Source organism: Balaenoptera physalus, assembly GCF_965194825.1.
Source record: "Balaenoptera physalus genome assembly, chromosome: 7".
NCBI classification, from domain to species: domain Eukaryota; kingdom Metazoa; phylum Chordata; class Mammalia; order Artiodactyla; family Balaenopteridae; genus Balaenoptera; species Balaenoptera physalus.
The window spans coordinates 6,113,964-6,134,119 of NC_138886.1; the positions used below are offsets into that span (position 1 = coordinate 6,113,964).

The following is a 20,156-nucleotide window of genomic DNA, read 5'->3' on the forward strand; positions in this document are numbered from 1 at the left end:
GTCTGTAAACTTAGCCACAGACCGCAGAATCACCAACTGCAGGAAACCCAAGCTTAGAATTAGACAGCATCAGCACGAAGGGAAGCCTTCGGATCCCCCAGCCCAGACCTCCCGGCTCTGCAGCAGGGGGAGCTGGGGCCCACAGAGGGGGGGGGCCCACAATCACGGAGCAAGAGCCAGCCTCAGGATCCTGCCTTCTGGTCCAAGGTCATCTGACTTTCCTGGTGACAGTTGTGGGCCTGCCCTGTCTCAGTGGCAGGCAGAGCTAGAAGCTTCCTGTGAGCACATGTGGGCCACAGCCCAAGAAGCTACCTGAATGGGATTGCCTGTGGCCCTTCTCTCTCCGCCTCTCCCTTCTGGCCTTTCAGCTAAAAGAGAGAAAGATATTGTGGTCCGCTGGACGAGGCAGGCAGGAAGGCAGGAAAGCAGGGTGAGCGGCTACTCTCAAAACCCACCAAGGAGGGAGACACAGACTTTACATCTGCTCACTCCTTCCTCCTTCTCTCCTTAGGTTCTCGGTCCACCCCCGCCCCTTCCGGGCTCCCAGTCTCAGCACAAGCCTCGCCACTCTCCATGGCGCTGCGAACACCAAAGCAAGAACTGAGAAACCGGAAGATGTCCCCTGTTTGTCCTCAGAAAAGAGGTTATGGACCCAGAGGAGGATACAGGACCGAGAGATGTGTGAACTGGGAACAGAGAAAAGAGATACAGGAGGGAGGCATTCGAGCTGGAGGGAACAGTGCATTAGCCATTTAAGAAGCCCACCTTTCCCCTCTCCAAACATCGAGCACAGTATCTGAAAAAAAAAAAAGATTTTTGGCTTCTTGGCCGCTGCAGGCCACCATCATCCCAAGCGCCTGGGAAGGTGGGCGAGGGCGTGCACGTGTAAACGGTGGGCCCCGCATCCCTGGGAGCGTCAGACACACGAGGCAGCAGCAACAGTTACCAACCAATAAATAAAAGGTATCAATTATATATGTATATATAAAAAAAAAAACCTCACTTTCCCCACAAAAAGCACAATACTGTTATCACAAAAAAATCATCAACATTGTAATTAATCATCCTAGCCGCGCAGGTGGTCTTGCTGCTCGAGGATGGGGCGCCAAATCACGATGGGCAGGCAGCCCCCCCACGCCCTGACCCCCCGTGGCCGAGGCCGTGACTTCCGTGGCCTCTCCCGCTGACAAGGTCAAGGCAGGAGGCAGAGTTCTTTGACGTCCCCGAGGCCTTCTCCCCATCTGTCAGTCTGAATCTTCTAGGACAGAAGGTAGTTTTTTTTTTTTTTTTTTCTTTTTCAATGTCTGTTTGAAATAAAGAACAAAAGCACACACGCAGGAGCGCAGGAGGGACCGAGAGGCCGCCTGCGAAGCAGCCGAGTCCTTGGTTTTGCAGAGGGCTGAAGCCTTTTCCCATCCGTACTGTCGCTTTCTGGACAAGCAGAAGTTGGTGGCAATTGGAGCCGGTGGCTTCAGGCGGCGGGTGGGTGCGGGGCGGGTGGAGGAGAGCCGGGCCTCACAGTTCCAGGGCAGCCCGGCGGGGCGTGGATGCGGAGAAAGGCTGGGTGGACACAGGAGGGTGGTGGTGTCGGGGCGGAGGGGGCCTCATGGCACGGGAGGAGGTGAGTGGTTCCCAGGCATCTGGAAGACACAGGGAGGCGGGGCAGGTTCAGAGCTGGCTGCCAGGGACACAGAGCGGGCGACAGTCAACTAGAGGACCAGGTGGCATTATATGTCACAAGTCCTAAAAATGTGCATGCCCTCCGATCCACACATTTGGTGCTTAGTATTTATCCTTAAGAAATAAATGTTTATGGGGGGTGGGGGAGGGATGGACTGGGAGTTTGGGGTTAGTAGATGCAAATTATTACATACAGAATGGATAAACAACAAGGTCCTACTGTATAGCCCAGGGAACTATATTCAATATCCTGGGATAAACCATAATAGAAAAGAATATGAAAAAGAATGTATATAAAAAGAAATATGTATCTGAATCACTTTGCTGTACAGCGGAAATTAACACGACGTTGTAAATCAACTATACTTCAATAAAAAATAAGTTAAAAAGAAAGAAAGAAAGTTTATGACAGTATCATCTGTAATAGCAAAATTAAAAGGAAGGAAGCAAACTCAGTGTCCACTATCAGGGGACAGGTTGGATAAATAAGGACAGAACCCCAGGATAAAAAAGTTTGCAACCATTAAGAACAATGTGTGCAATGGCCAATAATCACATGAAAAGATGCTCAACAGAATTAGTCATCAGGGAAACACAAATCAAAACCACAATGAGACACCACTTCGCACCCACTAGGATAAAACCTGAAACTAACAAGTGTTGGTGAGGGTGTGAAGAAATTGGAACCCTCGACCATGGCTGGTAGGAATATAAAATGACACAGCTACTGTGGAAAAGTTTGGCAGTTCCTCAAAAAATTAAACATAGTTACTATATGACCCAGCAATTGCACCCCAGGGATGTACTCTAAAAACTGGAAAATAGGTACTCAAATCCACGGACACCAATGTTCATAGCACCATAATTCACAATTGCCAAAAGGTGGAAATGACCCAGATGTCCATCAATGGATGAATGGATAAAGAAATGTGATCTAACCACACAATGGAATACTATTCAGCCATGCAAACGGATGAAGTACTGGTACATGCCCCAACACAGATGAAACTTGACCACATGATGCTAAGTGAAAGAACCAGACATAAAAGGTCACACAGTAAATGATTCCATTTATATGAAACATCCAGAATAGAGACAGAAAGCAAAGTATGGTTGCCAGAGGCTCAGTGAGGAGTGGGGGTGGGGGAGACACTGCTTAAGGGATATGGAGTTTTATCTTGAAGTGAGGCAAAGGTTCTAGAATGTACTAAATGCCACTGAATTGTTCACTTTAAGATAGTTAATTTTATGTTATGTGAATTTCACCTCAATACATTTTTTTAAAAAAGCAGCAGCCTGGGGGACAGTTATGTCTGTTACTGTCTGTGCCATCCAAAGATCCTTCCCATAACCTGCTCCAGCCCTGTGTTTAAATTGCACGTCCCCACTCCCCACTGGACAGGTGTAGGTGTCTGATCCAAAGGGGTCATTTTCCTGATTTGGGGAGATGACTTAAAAACATTATCTGGGCCAATCCGAAGCTATGTGGAGGTGGCCCTGGGGGAGCAGGAAGGCCCTGCAGGACCAGAACTGGGGGGGCCATTGTGGTGCAGGTGCCGAGGGAGAGAGAGCATGGAGCAACCACCCAGAGAAAGGCCAGAGCACCCAAGGGAGAGGCCTGGGTCCTCTCAGCCTTCCAGGTCCCCTGCCAGCCCCTGGAGGTTCAGCTGGGTCTCCAATCACATGCTTTGCCTTCCGTGGTGATCTGTGAACCCCTGTGACTTGCATTATTGTATCTGCTAGTTAAGGGAATTCCCTGGCGGTCCAGTGGTTAGGACTCCAAGCTCTCACTGCCAAGGCCTGGGATTCGATCCATGGTTGGGGAACTAAAATCCCATAAGCTGTGCGGTGTGGCCAAAAAAAATGTAAAAAAAAGAACTGCAAACATGATGAAACTCACCAAATGCATTTAAATCCCTAAATTCATAGTTACACATATATTTTTTAAAAACTTCATTGGTCACCTCTAAGGATTTTAGAAATCCAACTTGTTTTGAAAACTGATAAAGAATCAAGTATCCATCATGCCTTCCCTATGAAAACCAAGCCTCGGGGTAACCAACGAGTGGATGAGGGGAAGTTTCCCTTTGTCAAAGTAATCTAGCCAATGACGAAGAAGGAAAGACAACTTTAGGACGTCACCATTTTGCACCATGTAATGAATGAATGGACAGAGGTGGCGATCAGCAACAGCTGCTGATGTCACCGAGGTCATGTGCACCTGCCAGACACACACAACCCCACTCATGAGGTGTTCTCGCCCAAAGTGGACCAAACCCAATGCCAAGCCAGCCTGCAGATCTAACTGCCATTTCCAGGAAGAGTAACAAAGAGGAGAGCCTGTTAACAGCACCATGGGGCACTGTACAGAATGCTCTGCTCAGCAAATAGCAAGAAGGAAAAGGGAAGGGGGATAACTTAAGAGACTAAAATAAACGTAGACCTATCAACCAGTTGCTATCTATGGACTTTATTCAGATTCCAATAAACAAAGTGAAAAAAATTGTGAGACAACAGGAAAGTGGAATATAAGTGCTGATGAGAGCATATTAAGGAATTATTGATTTTTTTGGGTATTATGGATTTGTTTTAAAGAATCGTTATCTTTTAGAAATACATTTTGAAATATTTATGTATGAAATGATACGATGTCTTGAATTTGCTTCAAAACAACCCAGTGTCGGGGGTGTGTGGGGGAGGGTATAGATGGTACAAGATTGCTGTGAATCAGTGATTCTGAAGCTGGGAGATGGGTACACGGAGTTACATATTCTCTCTACTATTGCATGAGAATGTTCCCATAATAAAAATTGCTTTAATCCACTCTCAAATTTCCAACAACCTAAGTGCCCCACACCATAAGACTGGTTAAAGTGTGGTCCAGACATAAACGGAATACTATGCAGCTATTAAAAATGATGATCTCGAGCAACATTTAGTGACGCAAAAAATATGCATGATCTCAGTTCCTGAATAATTCAGTGAATTATATAACGGTAATTTATCTAAGAATTATGATCCATCAGGAATCTGAGAAGGCAAATAAATCACAAAAACAATGGAACACAAATTGGATATAATTACTATCAGGCAGGATCTAGGAAGGCCTGAGAAAAATGGTATGGCAATTTTCGGGAAGCGCTATAGAAAAGTGGATCTTGTCACCCTGAAAAACTTGTCATGGAAATAAAGTTACATCGTGTTGGCCAACATGTTGCTGGTGAGGGTAAGATATATGTCTACATAAATTGTGTTAAGAAAAGCCAGTGTAGAGAAAACCATAATTCAAAAAGAGTCATGTACCAAAATGTTCATTGCAGCTCTATTTACAATAGCCAGGACATGGAAGCAACCTAAGTGTCCATCATCGGATGAATGGATAAAGAAGATGTGGCACATATATACAATGGAATATTACTCAGCCATAAAAAGAAACGAAACTGAGTTATTTGTAATGAGATGGATGGAGTTAGAGTCTGTCATACAGAGTGAAGTAAGTCAGAAAGAGAAAAGCAAATACAGTATGCTAACACATATATATGGAATCTAAGGGAAAAAAAAAAAAAGGTCATGAAGAACCTAGTGGCAAGACAGGAATAAAGACACAGACCTACTAGAGAATGGACTTGAGGATATGGGGAGGGGTAAGGGTAAGCTGGGACAAAGTTAGAGAGTGGCATGGACATATATACACTACCAAACATAAAATAGATAGCTAGTGGGAAGCAATCGCATAGCACAGGGAGATCAGCTCGGTGCTTTGTGACCACCTGGAGGGGTGGGATGGGGAGGGTGGGAGGGAGGGAGATGCAAGAGGGAAGAGATGTGGGAACATATGTATATGTATAACTGATTCACTTTGTTATAGAGCAGAAACTAACACACCATTGTAAAGCAATTATACTCCAATAAAGATGTTAAAAAAAAAAAGAACGCCAGTGTAGCCATCCTTCACACAACAGGATGTGAAGCCAAGTTGGGTAAAACACATTAAAAATCTCTTTTCTCCAAGTCTCCAAAAGAAAAAATAAATGCTTCCTACAAGTTGTTCCTTTAAAAAAAAAACAAAACACACAGCCAACAGCATATGGTTATGAACTCGTTGTTGAGGAAATATATATACACATATATTCATAGAAAACTGTAAGACAAAAACAAATAGGGTAGTTCAAAAAGAATCACACACTTTAAAGAAATTAATTACACCGTACAACTTTTCCTTGGGGGGATACAGCAAGAACTTATGTTTGCACCATTTTTCCACGGCCTGGAGGAAATAAAGCAGCTGTTATATGATAGTTGCCAATGAGGCCACTGGAGGTAATTCACAAAAGGGGGACTCTGAAAAATCAGACAACAGATCAGTATGCACTGTGGGACCCAGAGCTGCATACTGAACATTTTTAAGATTATAGAAATAACTGTCACAGTTCCTTTATAAATTGGTTTGATTATATGTTCCTATGTGACCTAGTTACTGAGTATTAAGTTTTTGTTAAGTGTTCAATTCTTTCTGAATCATTCTGGACACAAAATGTTCACAGTGGTTATTTCTGGGTTATATATGAAGGGTTTTTTTCAATAAACTTTTTTATGGAGGTTTTCTTTTTAAACATATTTTCTAACGTCTCTTCAATGAAAACGGATGTCTTGTGCAAAAATATTAGAAGCTTCAAAACAGGCTTCCTAAACAAAATATCAGCAAATCAAATCTGATGATACAGAAAAGCACATCATGGGTGGCTTAGCATTCAAAAGTCAATCGGTGTAAGTCAGAATGGCTATCATCAAAAAATCCACAAACAGGGGCTTCCCTGGTGGCGCAGTGGTTGAGAATCTGCCTGCCAGTGCAGGGGACACGGGTTCGATCCCTGATCCGGGAAGATCCCACATGCCGCAGAGCAACTAAGCCCGTGTGCCACAACTACTGAGCCTGCGCTCTAGAGCCCATGAGCCACAACTATTGAGCCCACGTGCCACAACTACTGAAGCCGTGCGCCTAGAGCCCGTGCTCCACAGCGAAAAAAGCCACTGCAATGAGAAGCCCACGCACTGCAATGAAGACCCAACGCAGCCTAAAAAAAAAAAAAAAAAAAAAAATCCACAAACAGTAAATGCTGGAGAGGGTGTGAAGAGAAGAGAACCCTCCTACACTGTTGGTGGGAATGTAAATTGGTGCAGCCACTATGGAGAACAGTATGAAGGTTCCTTTAAAAACTAAAAGTAGAGCTGCCATATGATCCTGCGATCCCATTCCTGAGCATATATCCAGAGAAAAACATGGTTCGAAAGGAACATGCACCCCAGTGTTCATTGCACTTTTGTTTACGATAGCCAAGACATGGAAACAACCTAAATGTCCGTCGACAGAGAATGGGTAAAGAAGATGTGGTACATATATACAATGGAATATTACTCAGCCTTTAAAAAGAATGAAATAGGCATAGGAGGGAGGCTGGGGAGATCAAGAGAGGCAGGCGGGAGGAGCCATCCAGGAGGAGCTGGAGAGGAGCAGAGGGCGATTGCCCCGCCCACTCAGGCTGGGGAGCCTGCTGAGCTCCCAGGCCAGTCCCCTGCCCTCCAAGGCCCCCTCCAGGCCACGTGGGTCCTTGGGGGCATAGGAAGGAGGCCAGGGGGAGAATAGGAGAGGCACGTGGGAGGGGCCTTCCGGGAGGAGAGGGAGAGGAGCGGAGGGTGACTGCCCCACCCACTCGAGCCCAGGAAGCCTGCTGGGCTCCCAGGTGAGGTCCCCTGCCCTCTGAGACCAGGGGTGGGGGGCACGCCTGGGCCCCTTCTGCTCCTTGAGCCTAAGTTCCACCCCCCTACAGCCCCCAGGGCCTTTTCCAGATCCTGAGCATTGGCCCCACCCACCACCCAAACCTCGCCCTTGCTTAGGTCCCGCCCTCCACAGCTAAGGCCTTCCCCCCCTTTTTCTTTTTTTTTTTTCTTTTCCCTCCTCCTCTTTCTTACTATTCTGGTACTGATGTACTTTCCAGTTGTTGATCCATCTATATTTTTATTTTCATATTCTTCCTAACATATCTGTTAGTTTCCTAGTCTAATTTTATTTTTTACTTTGTTATTGTTGTGGTGTTATTTTTGCCACCCCAGGCAGCTTGCAGGACCTTGGTTCACAAGCCCGGGTCGGCTGAAGCTCCTGCGGTGGGAGCTCCAAGTCCGAACCACTAGACTAACAGAGAACCTCAGACCCCAGGGACTATTCATCGGAGTGAGGTCTCACGGAGTTCCTCATCTCAGCACCAAGACCCAGCTCTACCCAATAGCCTACAAACCCCAGTGTTAAAAGCCTCAGGCCAAACAACCAGTAAGACAGGAACACAATCCCACTCAAAAAAAAAACAAAAAAAATGAGATGGCAAAAAAATACGTCACAGATGGAGGAGCAAGGTAAAAATCTACAAGACCAAATAAATGAAGAGGAAATAGGCAATCTACCTGAAAAAGAATTCAGAGTAATGATAGTAAAGATGATCCAGAATCTCGGAAATAGAATGGAGGCACAGATTGAGAAAATACAAGAAATGTTTAACAAAGAACTATAAGAACTAAAGAACAAACAAACAGAGATGAACAACACAATAACTGAAATGAAAACTACACTAGAAGGAATCAATTACAGAATAACTGAGGCAGAGGAACGAATAAGTGAGCTGGAAGACAAAATGGTGGAAATAACTGCTGAGGAGCAGAATAAAGAAAAAAGAATGAAAAGAATTGAAGACAATCTCAGAGACCTCTGGGACAACACTAAATGCACCAACATTCGAATTATAGGGGTCCCAGAAGAAGAAGAGAAAAAGAAAGGGTCTGAGAAAATATTTGAAGAGATTATAGTTGAAAAATTCCCTAAGATGGGAAAGGAAACAGTCACCCAAGTCCAGGAAGCACAGAGAGTCCCATACAGGATAAAACCTAGGAAAAACACACCAAGACACATATTAATCAAACTAACAAAAATTAAATTCAAAGAAAAATTATTAAAAGCAGCAAGGGAAAAACAAAAAATAACATACAAAGGAATCCCCATAAGGTTACCAGCTGATTTTTCAGCAGAAACTCTGCAGGCCAGAAGGGAGTGTCAGGATATACTTAAAGTGATGAAAGATAAAAACCTGCAACCAAGATTACTCTACCCAGCAAGGATCTCATTCAGATTCGGTGGAGAAGTCAAAAGCTTTTCAGACAAGCAAAAGCTAAGAGAATTCAGCACCACCAAACCAGGTTTACAACAAATGCTAAAGAAACTTCTCTAAGCGGGAAACACAGAGAAGAAAAAGACCCACAAAAACAAACCCAAAACAATTAAGAAAATGGTAATAGGAACATACATATCAATAATAACCTTGAATGTAAATGGATTAAATGCCATAACCAAAAGACACAGACTGGCTGAATGGATACAAAAACAAGACCCATATATATGCTGTCTACAAGAGACCCACTTCAGACCTAGGGACACATACAGACTGAAAGTGAAGGGATGGAAAAAGATATTCCATGCAAATGGAAATCAAAAGAAAGCTGGAGGGGCTTCCCTGGTGGCACACTGGTTAAGAATCTGCCTGCCAATGTAGGGGACAGGGGTTCGAGCCCTGGTCTGGGAAGATCCCACATGCCGTGGAACAACTAAGCCCGTGTGCCACAACTACTGAGCCTGCACTCTAGAGCCCATGAGCCACAACTACAGAAGCCAGCAAGGCATAACTACTGAAGCCTGTGTGCCTAGAGCCCGTGCTCCACAACAAGAGAAGCCACCGCAATGAGAAGCCCGCATACCGCAACAAAGAGCAGCCCCCGCTCGCCGCAACTAGAGAAAGCCCACACACATCTATGAAGACTCAATGCAGCCAAAAAAAAAAAAAAATTGATAAACCCTTAGCCAGACTCATCAAGAAAAAAAGGGAGAAGATGCAAATCAATAAAATTAGAAATGAAAAAGGAGAAATCACAACTGACACTGCAGAAATACAAAGGATTATAAGAGACTACTACAAACAACTATATGCCAATAAAATGGACAACCACGAAGAAATGGACAAATTCTTGGAAAGGTACAACTTTCCAACACTGAACCAGGAAGAATTAGAAAATATAAACTATCACAAGTAATGAAATTGAAACCGTAATTAAAAATCTTCCAACAAACAAAAGTCCAAGACCAGACGGCTTCACAGGTGAATTCTATCAAACATTTAGAGAAGAGCTAACACTGATCCTTCTAAAACTCTTCCAAAAAATTGCAGAGGGAGAAACACTCCCAAATTCATTCTATGAAGCCACCATCACCCTGATACTAAAACCAGAAAAAGATATCACAGAAAAAGAAAATTATAGACCAATATCACTGATGAACCTAGATGCAAAATTCCTGAACAAAATACTAGCAAACAGAATCCAACAACACATTAAAAGGATCATACACCATGATCAAGTGGGATTTATCCCAGGATGCAAGGATTCTTCAATATATGTAAATCAATCAACGTGATACACCGCATTAACAAATTAAGGAATAAAAACCATATGATCATCTCAACAGATGCAGAAAAAGCTTTTAACAAAATTCAACACCGATTTATAAAAATTCTCCAGAAAATGGGAATAGAGGGAACCTACCTCAACACAATAAAGGCCATATATGACAAACCCACAGCAAGCATCATACTCAATGGTGAAAAACTGAAAGTATACCCACTAAGATCAGGAACAAGACAAGGATGTCCACTCTTGCCACTCTTATTCAACATAGTTTTGGAAGTCCTAGCCACAGCAATCAGAGAAGAAAAAGAAATAAAAGGAATACAAGTTGGAAAAGAAGAAGTAAAACTGTCACTGTTTGCCAATGACATGATACTATACATAGAAACCCTAAAGATGCCACCAGAAAACTACTAGAACTAATCAATGAATTTGGTAAGGTCGCAGGATACAAAATTAATGCACAGAAATCTCTGGCATTCCTATACACCAACAACGAAAAATCAGAAAGAGAGATTAAGGAAACACTCCCATTTACCACTGCAACAAAAAGAATAAAATACCTAGGAATAAACCTGCCTAAGGAGGTGAAAGACTTGTACTCAGAAAACTACAAAACACTGATGAAAGAAATCAAAGATGACATAAACAGATGGAGAAATACACCATGTTCTTGGATTGGAAGAATCAATATTGTGAAAATGACTTCACTACCCAAAGCAATCTACAGATTCAATGCAATCCCTATCAAACTACCAATGGCATTCTTCACAGAATTAGAACAAAAAATTTTACAATTTGTATGGAAACACAAAAGACCCCAAATAGCCAAAGCAATCTTGAGAAAGAAAAATGGAGTTGGAGGAATCAGGCTCCCTGACTTCAAACTATACCACAAAGCTACAGTAATCAAGACAGTATGGTACTGGTACAAAAACAGAAACATAGATCAATGGTACAAGATAGAATGCCCAGAGATACGCCCCGCACATATGGGCACCTAATTTACGACAAAGGAGGCAAGAACATTCAGTGGGAAAAAGGCAGCCTCTTCAATAAGTGGTGCTGGGAAAACTGGACAGCTACATGTAAAAGAATGAAATTAGAACACTACCTAACATCGTACACAAAAATAAACTCCAAATGTATTAAAGACTTAAATGTAAGACCAGACACTATAAAACTCTTAGAGGAAAACATAGGAAAAAACACTGACATGAACCACAGCAAGATCTTTTTTGACCCACCTCCTAGAGTAACGGAAATAAAAACAAAAATAAACAAATGGGACTTAATTAAACTTAAAAGCTTTTGCACAGCAAAGGAAACCATAAACAAGACGAAAAGACAACCCTCAGAATGGGAGAAAATATTTGCAAATGAAACAACACACAAAGGATTAATCTCCAAAATATACAAACAGCTCATGGAGCTCAATATCAAAAAACAAACAATCCAGTTAAAAAATGGGCAGAAGACCTAAATAGACATTTCACCAAGGAAGACATACAGATGGCCAAGAGGCACATGAAAAGATGCTCAACATCACTAATTATTAGATAAATGCAAATCAAAACTACAATGAGGTATCACCTCACGCTGGTCAGAATGGCCATTTTCAAAATATCTAGAAACAAATAAATGCTGGAAAGGGTGTGGTGAAAGGGAACCCTCCTGCACTGTTGGTGGGAATGTAAACTGATACAACCACTATGGAAAACAGTATGGAGGTTCCTTAAAAAACTAAAAATAGAACTACCATATGACCCAGCAATCCCACTACTGGGCATATACCCTGAGAAAACCATAATTCAAAAAGAGACATGTACCACAATGTTCATTGCAGCACTATTTACAATAGCCAGGACATGGAACCAACCTGAATGTCCGCTGACAGATGAATGGATAAGAAGATGTGGCACATATATACAATGGAATATTACTCAGTCATAAAAAGAAATGAAATTGAGTTATTTGTAGTGAGGTGGATGGACCTAGAGTCTGTCGTACAGAGTGAAGTAAGTCAGAAGGAGAAAAACAAATACCGTATGCTAACACATTTATATGAAATGTAAAAAAAAAAAAAAAAAAAAATGGTACTGATGAACCTAGTTGCAGGGCAGGAATAAAGAGGTAGACATAGAAAATGGACTTGAGGACATGGGATTGGAGGGCGAAGCTGGGGTGAAGTGAGGTTACCATCGACATATATACACTATGGAATGTAAAATAGTTGGCTGGTGGGAAGCAGCAGCATAGCACAGGGAGATCGGCTCGGTGCTTTGCGATGACCTAGACGGGTGGGATAGGGAGGATGAGAGGGAGGCTCAAGAGAGAGGGGATATGGGGACATGTGTATGCATATGGCTGATTCGCTTTGTTGTGCAATAGAAACTAACACAGTATTGTGAAGCAATTATACTGCAATAAAGATCTATTAAAAAAATTTTTTTAAAAATGGATAAGCAACAAGGACCTACTGTATAGCACAAGGAACTCTGCTCAATATTATGTAACAACCTAAATGGGAAAATAATTTGAAAAAGAGTAGAAAAAAAAAAGGTAGTGTATTTAAGTGGACAGGAATCCACGGATGATCCATAAAATGTATTCACACACACGCACACGCACACACACACACAAAATCAATCAGTGTAATTCATCATATTGACAACAAAAAAGAGAGAAAAGTCATATGAGCATCTTGATAAATGCAGAAAATTTTGATAAAGTTCAATACCACTCATGATTTTTTTAAAAAAACAAGTAACTCCTATCAAAATAGAAAAGAAGGAAACTTTCTAAATCTACAAAGGACCTATAACAAGCATCGTAACTAATGGTGAATATTGAAAGCTTTCCCCCAAGACTGAGAATGAGACAAGAATGTTCACCGTCACTACTCCTATGTGACTGGAGGGCCCAACCAGTGTGAGGAAGCAGGCAAAAGGAACAAAAGGCAGAGGGATAGGAAAGGAAGAAATAGAATGTAGACAATCCAAAAGAATCTAAGGCAGACTCCTAGATTTAATAAATGAAGTTAGCAGGACCATGGATATATGATCAATAAACAAAAATCAACTGAATTTCTATAAATCAGAAACAAACAGAAAAATACAATTTTAAAATTACTGTTTAAAACACCATCAAAAACATCAAATACTTAGGAATAAATCTACTAAAAGATGTGAAAGACCTTTTAGCTAAAAACAGCAAAATGTTATAGAGGAAAAAAATTTAAAGACCTAAACACAGAGAGAGATATACCATCTTCATGGATTGGAAGACTCAACATTATAAAGATGCAAATTCTCCCCCAAATTGAACAGTAGACTCAACTCAATCTCAATCAAAATCCCAGTGTGTGTGTTTGCGTGTGTGTGTGTGTGTGTGTGTGTGTGTGTAGACATTTATAAGTTGATTCTAAAATTTGTATAGAAAGAGCCTAAAGTAGCCAAGGCATTCTTAAAAAAGAAGTGATGGGATCTTGCTTCTCAAGATCAAGTTATAAAAAGACTGTGCTTTCATCTTGGGTTCTCCCTCTCCCTCCCTCCCAGAAAGCTTACCCTGGGGGAAGCCAGCCACCACGTTGTTAGGCAGCCCTGTGCAGAGGGCCACATGGTGAGGCCGCAAACCAAATGAGTGAGCTTAGAAGTGGGTCACCCTTGGCCAAGCCTTCAGATGAGACCGCAGTCCTGGCCAACAGCTAATACAGAGGGGTTTCCCAGGACATGGGACTTTCAGCACTAAATCCGGGACAGTCCTGGGCAAACTGGGATGGTTGGCCACCCTCCTGACAGCTTGGCTGCATCCTCATGAGAGACCTTGAGCCAAAGGCACCCAACAAAGCTGTACCCAAATTCCTGATGTTTGTTCTTTTCAGCTGCTGTTTTGCGGTACTGCAGTGTGCAGCAACAGATAACTAAGACAGCACTGCACAAAAGGTGATGGTAAAACGGAGGATGCACATACGACAAGGTGCCCAACTTCTGTGCTCATCAGTGAGATGCAAATTAAGATTACAACAAGCTATCATGACACGCCCACCCAAACGGCTGAAATTTTAAAAGACAGAGAACACCCAGTGTTGGCAAGGATGTGGAGCAATGGGAGCTCTCATACACCACAAGTGGGGGTAGGAGATGGTACAACCATGTTGGAAAACTTCTGGAAGTATCTACTAAAGCTAAACATACACACATTCTGTGTCCCAGCAATTCTACTCTTAGATCTATATCAACAGAATGCATCATCCGTCCACCAGGAGACACATACAAGAGTGTTTGTAAAAAAAATGGTCAGAAGAACCTAGGGGCAAGACGGGAATAAAGATGCAGACCTACTACAGAATGGACTTGAGGATACGGGGAGGGGGAAGGGTAAGCTGGGACAAAGTGAGAGAGTGGCATGGACATATATACACTACCAAACGTAAAACAGATAGCTAGTGGGAAGCAGCCGCATAGCACAGGGAGATCAGCTCGGTGCTTTGTGACCACCTAGAGGGGTGGGATAGGGAAGGTGGGAGGGAGACGCAAGAGGGAGGGGATATGGGGATAAATGTATATGTATAGCTGATTCACTTTGTTATACAGCAGAAACTGACACAACATTGTAAAGCAATTATACTCTAATAAAGATGATTAAAAAAAAAGAGTGTTTGCAGCTGGACAGGACCATGGGGGTCAGTTCTCTGCCAGCAGCAGAGGCCTCTGTGGGCTATCATCCTGCATCCCGACTGGGCAAAAAAAGAAACCACGTTGGAGCTATTGATCAAGAGAGTGGGAGCTCAGGTCTTCAGCCACCCCAACGGAGAGAAGATGAGAAACTCCTGTTCTCCCAGGCCCCTGGCCCTGGCTGAGAGCTGGGATTTTCCAAGTGTTTTCAACCCAGGGAAACTTCTATTCAAGTAAACTCTCAGGCTGAATCTGGGTATATAAAAATGACAAAAATAGAGGAGCCCTGGCTGATGTGAAGGCCCTGCCTCCTAGGCCTTCCCTACTAGCTATGCTCCAACTGGGCAGACCCCGATTCCTCCCCCCCGGGAAACTCAGGCACTTATCTGCCAACCCCAAGTGTCCTGAGGCTGGGTTTGCCCCCTTGCCCCCACCCCAGGCCCCAAGTCCCCCTCCACTCACCTCAGCTCTGGGCCCTGGACTATACCAGCCCGTCGTAGAGGGACAGCGCCTGCACGATGGACGGGTCCGCCTTGGATCCTTCCTGGAACTCCTGCAGCGTCAGCTTCCCGTCGGCATTCTGCAAGCAGAGAGAGGAGGGTGAAGGTGAGGGGACAACCAACCTCCCAGGACAGCGGCCTCTGCCCTGGGCCCTGGACGCTCCCTCCCCAAGCCCAGCCCAGGGCTGCTTCCACAGTTAAGTCAGGAGGGAGGCAAGGCAGCTCATTAGGTGGGAGGGGTCAGGCATGGACAGACGCGGGCACATGTCCTGGCTGGGTGACCTTGGGCACACGACCCACCTCTCTGGGCCCTTGTTTCCTCATCTGGAGACTGGAGAGAATTGAACGGCTTCTTCAGGCCACCGAGGTGGGCACTCCTTGAGCTCAAGCTGTGTGACGTGTTCGGCAGACTGGAAGCACCCGCTAACTCCCCAGGTATCGTCCTCACTGCTGTTCATCCCCACAGAGGGTGTTAATCCCACAGGGCTGAGAGCCTGATGCATTTCTCTGGGGTCACCCCTGGAAGGGCATTTAAGCCATCCCCCTGGAGACCTACGAGGAGGCTGGATGGAGCCCACGTAAAGGGGCTTTAGTGGGTCTCTTGCAGAAGGAAATGGTTTGGGCCAGAATCCTTTTCCCTGGAGCATCTTGCAAGGAAACCCGTGAGAGCAAAAGAAAAAGGCCTTGGAAGCCACCCACAGCCTGCACCCAGAGAGAGAGATCGTGACGAGCTTTCCACAAGCTCCGCAGGCAGACCTTGAGGGTCGTCTACTGTGGGCCCCGCGCACGCTATGCGTGCGCTTGGTCTCATGGGGTCCCCACAGCTGCTCTAAGAAGAGGGGCTGCTCTGCTTTCTCTGGTTCCTTTAGGTGTAAGGTTAGATTGTTTATCTGAGATTTTTCTTGTTTCTTGAGGTAGGATTATATTGCTATAAACTTCCCTCTTAGAAGTGCTTTTGCTGCATCCCGTAGGTTTTGGGTCGTCGTGTTTTCATTGTCATTGGTCTCTAGGTATTTTTTGATTCCCTCTTTGATTTCTTCAGTGATCTCTTGGTTATTTAGCAGCGTACTGTTTAGCCAAAGAGGGGCTGCTCTTATCACCATTTCACCAGTGAGGATGCCGAGGCTCAGTCACCTATCCAGGGCCCCCTGGAGGCTAACTGGGGAAGCCAGGTTTACACCCAGTCTGACTACAGCGTGGACTTTGCTTCCCAAAATAAGGGAGGTCTGAATTGGGGGTGGGGGGGATTTAACACCTTGGTGTTAAATAACATTGAACCACCCTGCGAGAAGCTAGTATTCTCTGCCGCACTCTACGGACACATCTTCTGATTATTATCAGGAGCCCAGCGTGGTCTGAGCCTCTGTGTCTTTACTACCTCTCTGACATGTGATCTCACTTTTTTAAATTAAGGAAGTAAGGCCTCAGGCTCAAAGCTTTCAGGGCAGGCACCTGTATCTAGCCAGAATGTAATAATGAGCCCAAGGTCACTGTTCATTTGAATTCTTTTATTGAAGGCAAGCAATACTGGGTTTCCTTACCATCTTGATGTCAAATTCCAGTTTAAAACAAAGTTATTTCCAGTTTAAAACAAAGTTTGGTATAAAGAAGGGTTTCTTAATCTGGGGTCTGAGGATAGAATTCAGCAGGCCTGTGAACTAAAATGGGAAAAAATGAGGTCTTTCTTTTCGCTAACTTATAACTGAAATTTAGCTCTTTCTTCCATAATGAATCTAGGTAACGATCTCCCACAGAACCAGCAGTACCTGTGACTTTGTCAACTGTGGGGATTGAGGCATTTTTATAACACTCCACGGTTGCTGTAGGCATCACCTGCACATATCATCGATTCGAAATTGTGGGGCGCTTAAACCACTATATCTCATCATCCGATGTGTTCATAAAGAAGCTCATATACCACATCACAAATTCTTTTAAAAAAAATTTTGATAGCTGCATTCCAAAATAGCTTCCTTCTTAGTCCTGTGGATTTTATCTCATGCACTTAAAACCATTACTCTGAGAAGTCCACAGACAACTTCTCCAGAATGCCCAAATTTATTGTCCATGGTAAAAAATTTAAAAGGTTAAGAATCTTGGGACTTCCCTGGTGGCGCAGTGGTTAAGAATCCGCCTGCCAATGCAGGGGACATGGGTTCGATCCCTGGTCTGGGAAGATCCCACATGCCGCAGAGCAACCAAGCCCATGCGCCACAACGACTGAGCCTGTACTCTAGAGCCCACGAGCCACAACTGCTGAAGCCCACGTGCCTAGATCCTGTGCTCCACAACAAGAGAAGCCCCCGCAATGAGAAGCCCATGCACCACAATGAAGAGCAGCCCCCGCTCTCGCCACAACTAGAGAAAAGCCCGTGCGCAGCAACAAAGACCCAACGCAGCCAAAAATAGATTAATTAATTAATTAATTAATTTTAAAAAATAAATAATCTTAGTTGATCAAAGAGAAAGTGTTGGACAAATTTACTTAAAACCCTGGATGTCTGAAGCAGACGGCTGCCAACCGGACCAGTGGACGTCACACCAGGTGTGTTGCCTGCCTCGAGCCAGGCCCCTAGGTGGTCAGTGGCGCCTACGGGGAGGGGTCTCACCTTGTCCATCATGGCGAAGATTCGGTCCACCCTCTTCTCGGGGGTGTTCTCCTCCTCGGGGAGTTCCACGGTGTTCCCCTGCCAGGGACAGACAAGGTGGGGGCTGGCTCCTGGCACTCTGGGCTTTCGGCCCTTTTCCCAAAAATATGCTCCCCAGACCTGGGGGGGTTCCAGATGAGGACTGCCTCTGCCTCCCACTCCCCGCAATGTCCCCCGCCATCTGTAATTCTGCTCTGGAACCTCCCACCCACCCCAGCCCCCATCTGCCACCCCAGCTGCAGATGTGCTGAGCGGCCCCAGGCAGTGACCCTCGCCTGGCCAACGCTTGCCCCGGTCGGGAGAGCAGTCCTACAGGGGTGCTTCCTCTGGGACAGACCCAATCACTAAATTTGATGCCCCTACTGCCTCCCCCTACCCCATAGGACCCGGGCCTCTCACCACCATCTGGTAAATGGCGTCCACTATATCCAGCATCTCGTTCCTGGTGATGTAGCCATCGTTATCCAAGTCGTAGAGCTTGAAGGCCCCTGCGGTCAACCAGCCAGGGCAGAGTGACCCCCCGGCCCGGGGCAGGGGGTGCTGGTTCCCGCCCCTGTACCACAGCCCCATTACTCATCCAATCAATGAATATTTACATCAAAACAGACGGGACACGCGCATGCGCACGCACGACAGGAACACATGCGCCGTTTCAACTAGGGTTATTAAATAAAAACCTAAGTATAAAAAGGAGGGGGCACTGGGTCTGCGAGAGCTGAGGCTGGAGCTGGAGCTGAGGGAGGGAGGGGACCCCAGGAGGAGCCCTAAAGGCCCCCCTCTCCTTCCCCATGCCCCGGCCTCTGCCTCCTTTCAGCCCACTTCCTTTCCACAATTACACTGTATCCTGCTGGGATCAACTTAGAAAATAAAATAATATGCCTGGGGAGGAGGGGAGGAGCTTCTGTATAAATAAAATCCTCTTTTATTCCTAAAAAGAGAAAGAAAAAGAAACTGCCGCATTTTCTCGGTGCCGATGCAAAGCAGTGAAAGTGTCTCAGTGGGAAGTGAGTTCTGGCCCAGCTGTTTTCATCTTCTCTCCAGATTCCCTCTCACAGCAGCACGATCCTGCACACTCTCCCCTCTGAATCCTTCTCTCATTCCCCCTCAGGGCCTCGCACATGCTGTTCCCCTGCCTGGAACCCTCTTCCCTCCTTCCTCCCTGGCACCTTCACCCTTCCCAGCTCAGCTCCCGACTCATAACAGGGTCAGTTCCTCTCCTGTCGGTTCACACTTCCCTCTTCCTGCCTCGGCTGCAGTTTTCTGGGATCTTTCAGATAAGGTCCCTGAGCTAGACTGACAGCCGCGAGGGCAGGTGCCCGTCTATCTGATGCACCCGTGGGTCCTGGCCTCTGCCCAGCACTGACACGTGGCCGTGTTTGGTCAACATCTGTTGGGTGAACCAGTAAATAAGTGAATGAATGAGATCAGTCATCAAAACAGCCTCCTAAGTGGTGGATCGAGCCCTGGAACTGGGTCTTTTAACTCCACGCTGTCCTGCCCGAGGTCCCATGTCTGCACCTGCTCGGATGCCCCTTTGCTCCTGCCCCATCTGTCCACGCATCTAAGGAAGACACGTTCCTCCTGCCTGGCCTCCTCCAAGCAACTGCCTCTGACCTGGAAGGGCAGGACATCTGTGCCACTCTCAGCCCCAGACAGATGACCTGGCCCAGGTAGCTGGCCTCCCTCCCGCCTGGGACCGCCCAGTGGCCGCCCCATAGAGCCCAGGGGGCAGGACTTACACCGCAGCTTCTCATCCAGGGTTCCCCTCGAGGTCACCGACAGCGCCTGGATGAACTCAGAGAACTCAATCCGCCCGTCCTGCAGGAGAGAGAGGAGTGGGGGTGGGCCTCAGTGAGCGCTGAGTCACCTGGTCAGGCTGCACCTTGGGCAGGTGGTGATGGGCGGCAGCAGGTACCAGACACCCAAGTGGAGAGTGCGGGAGTGAAGGGATGAGGGTCAGGAGAAGGAAGGAGAGGGGGAGGGGGTAGGATTAGAAATGGGAAAATAGGACTTCCTGGCAGTCCAGTGGTTAAGACTCCGTGCTCCCATTGCAGGGGGCACGGGTTTGATCCCTGATCGGGGAACAAAGATCTCGCGAGCTGCATGGTGTGGCCAAAAAAAAAAAAAAAAAAGGGGAAAGCCAGGCAGGAGGG

General features: G+C 45.5%; 1 protein-coding gene across 1 annotated transcript in view; it reads right to left on the minus strand.

The window, feature by feature from the left end:
• Positions 1–606: 606 nt before the first annotated feature.
• The window catches only part of NCS1 (neuronal calcium sensor 1), a 58,380-nt gene continuing 38,830 nt past the window's right edge, over positions 607–20,156 (minus strand). Inside the window, exons 4-8 of the mRNA XM_082468260.1 lie at positions 19,743–19,821; positions 18,403–18,491; positions 17,965–18,042; positions 15,318–15,435; positions 607–1,640 (exon numbers count right to left, since the gene is read on the minus strand). Of these exons, the coding sequence (XP_082324386.1) occupies positions 15,337–15,435; positions 17,965–18,042; positions 18,403–18,491; positions 19,743–19,821 (345 nt within the window). The 3' untranslated portion in view covers positions 607–1,640; positions 15,318–15,336. The remainder of the gene's footprint in view (positions 1,641–15,317; positions 15,436–17,964; positions 18,043–18,402; positions 18,492–19,742; positions 19,822–20,156) is intronic.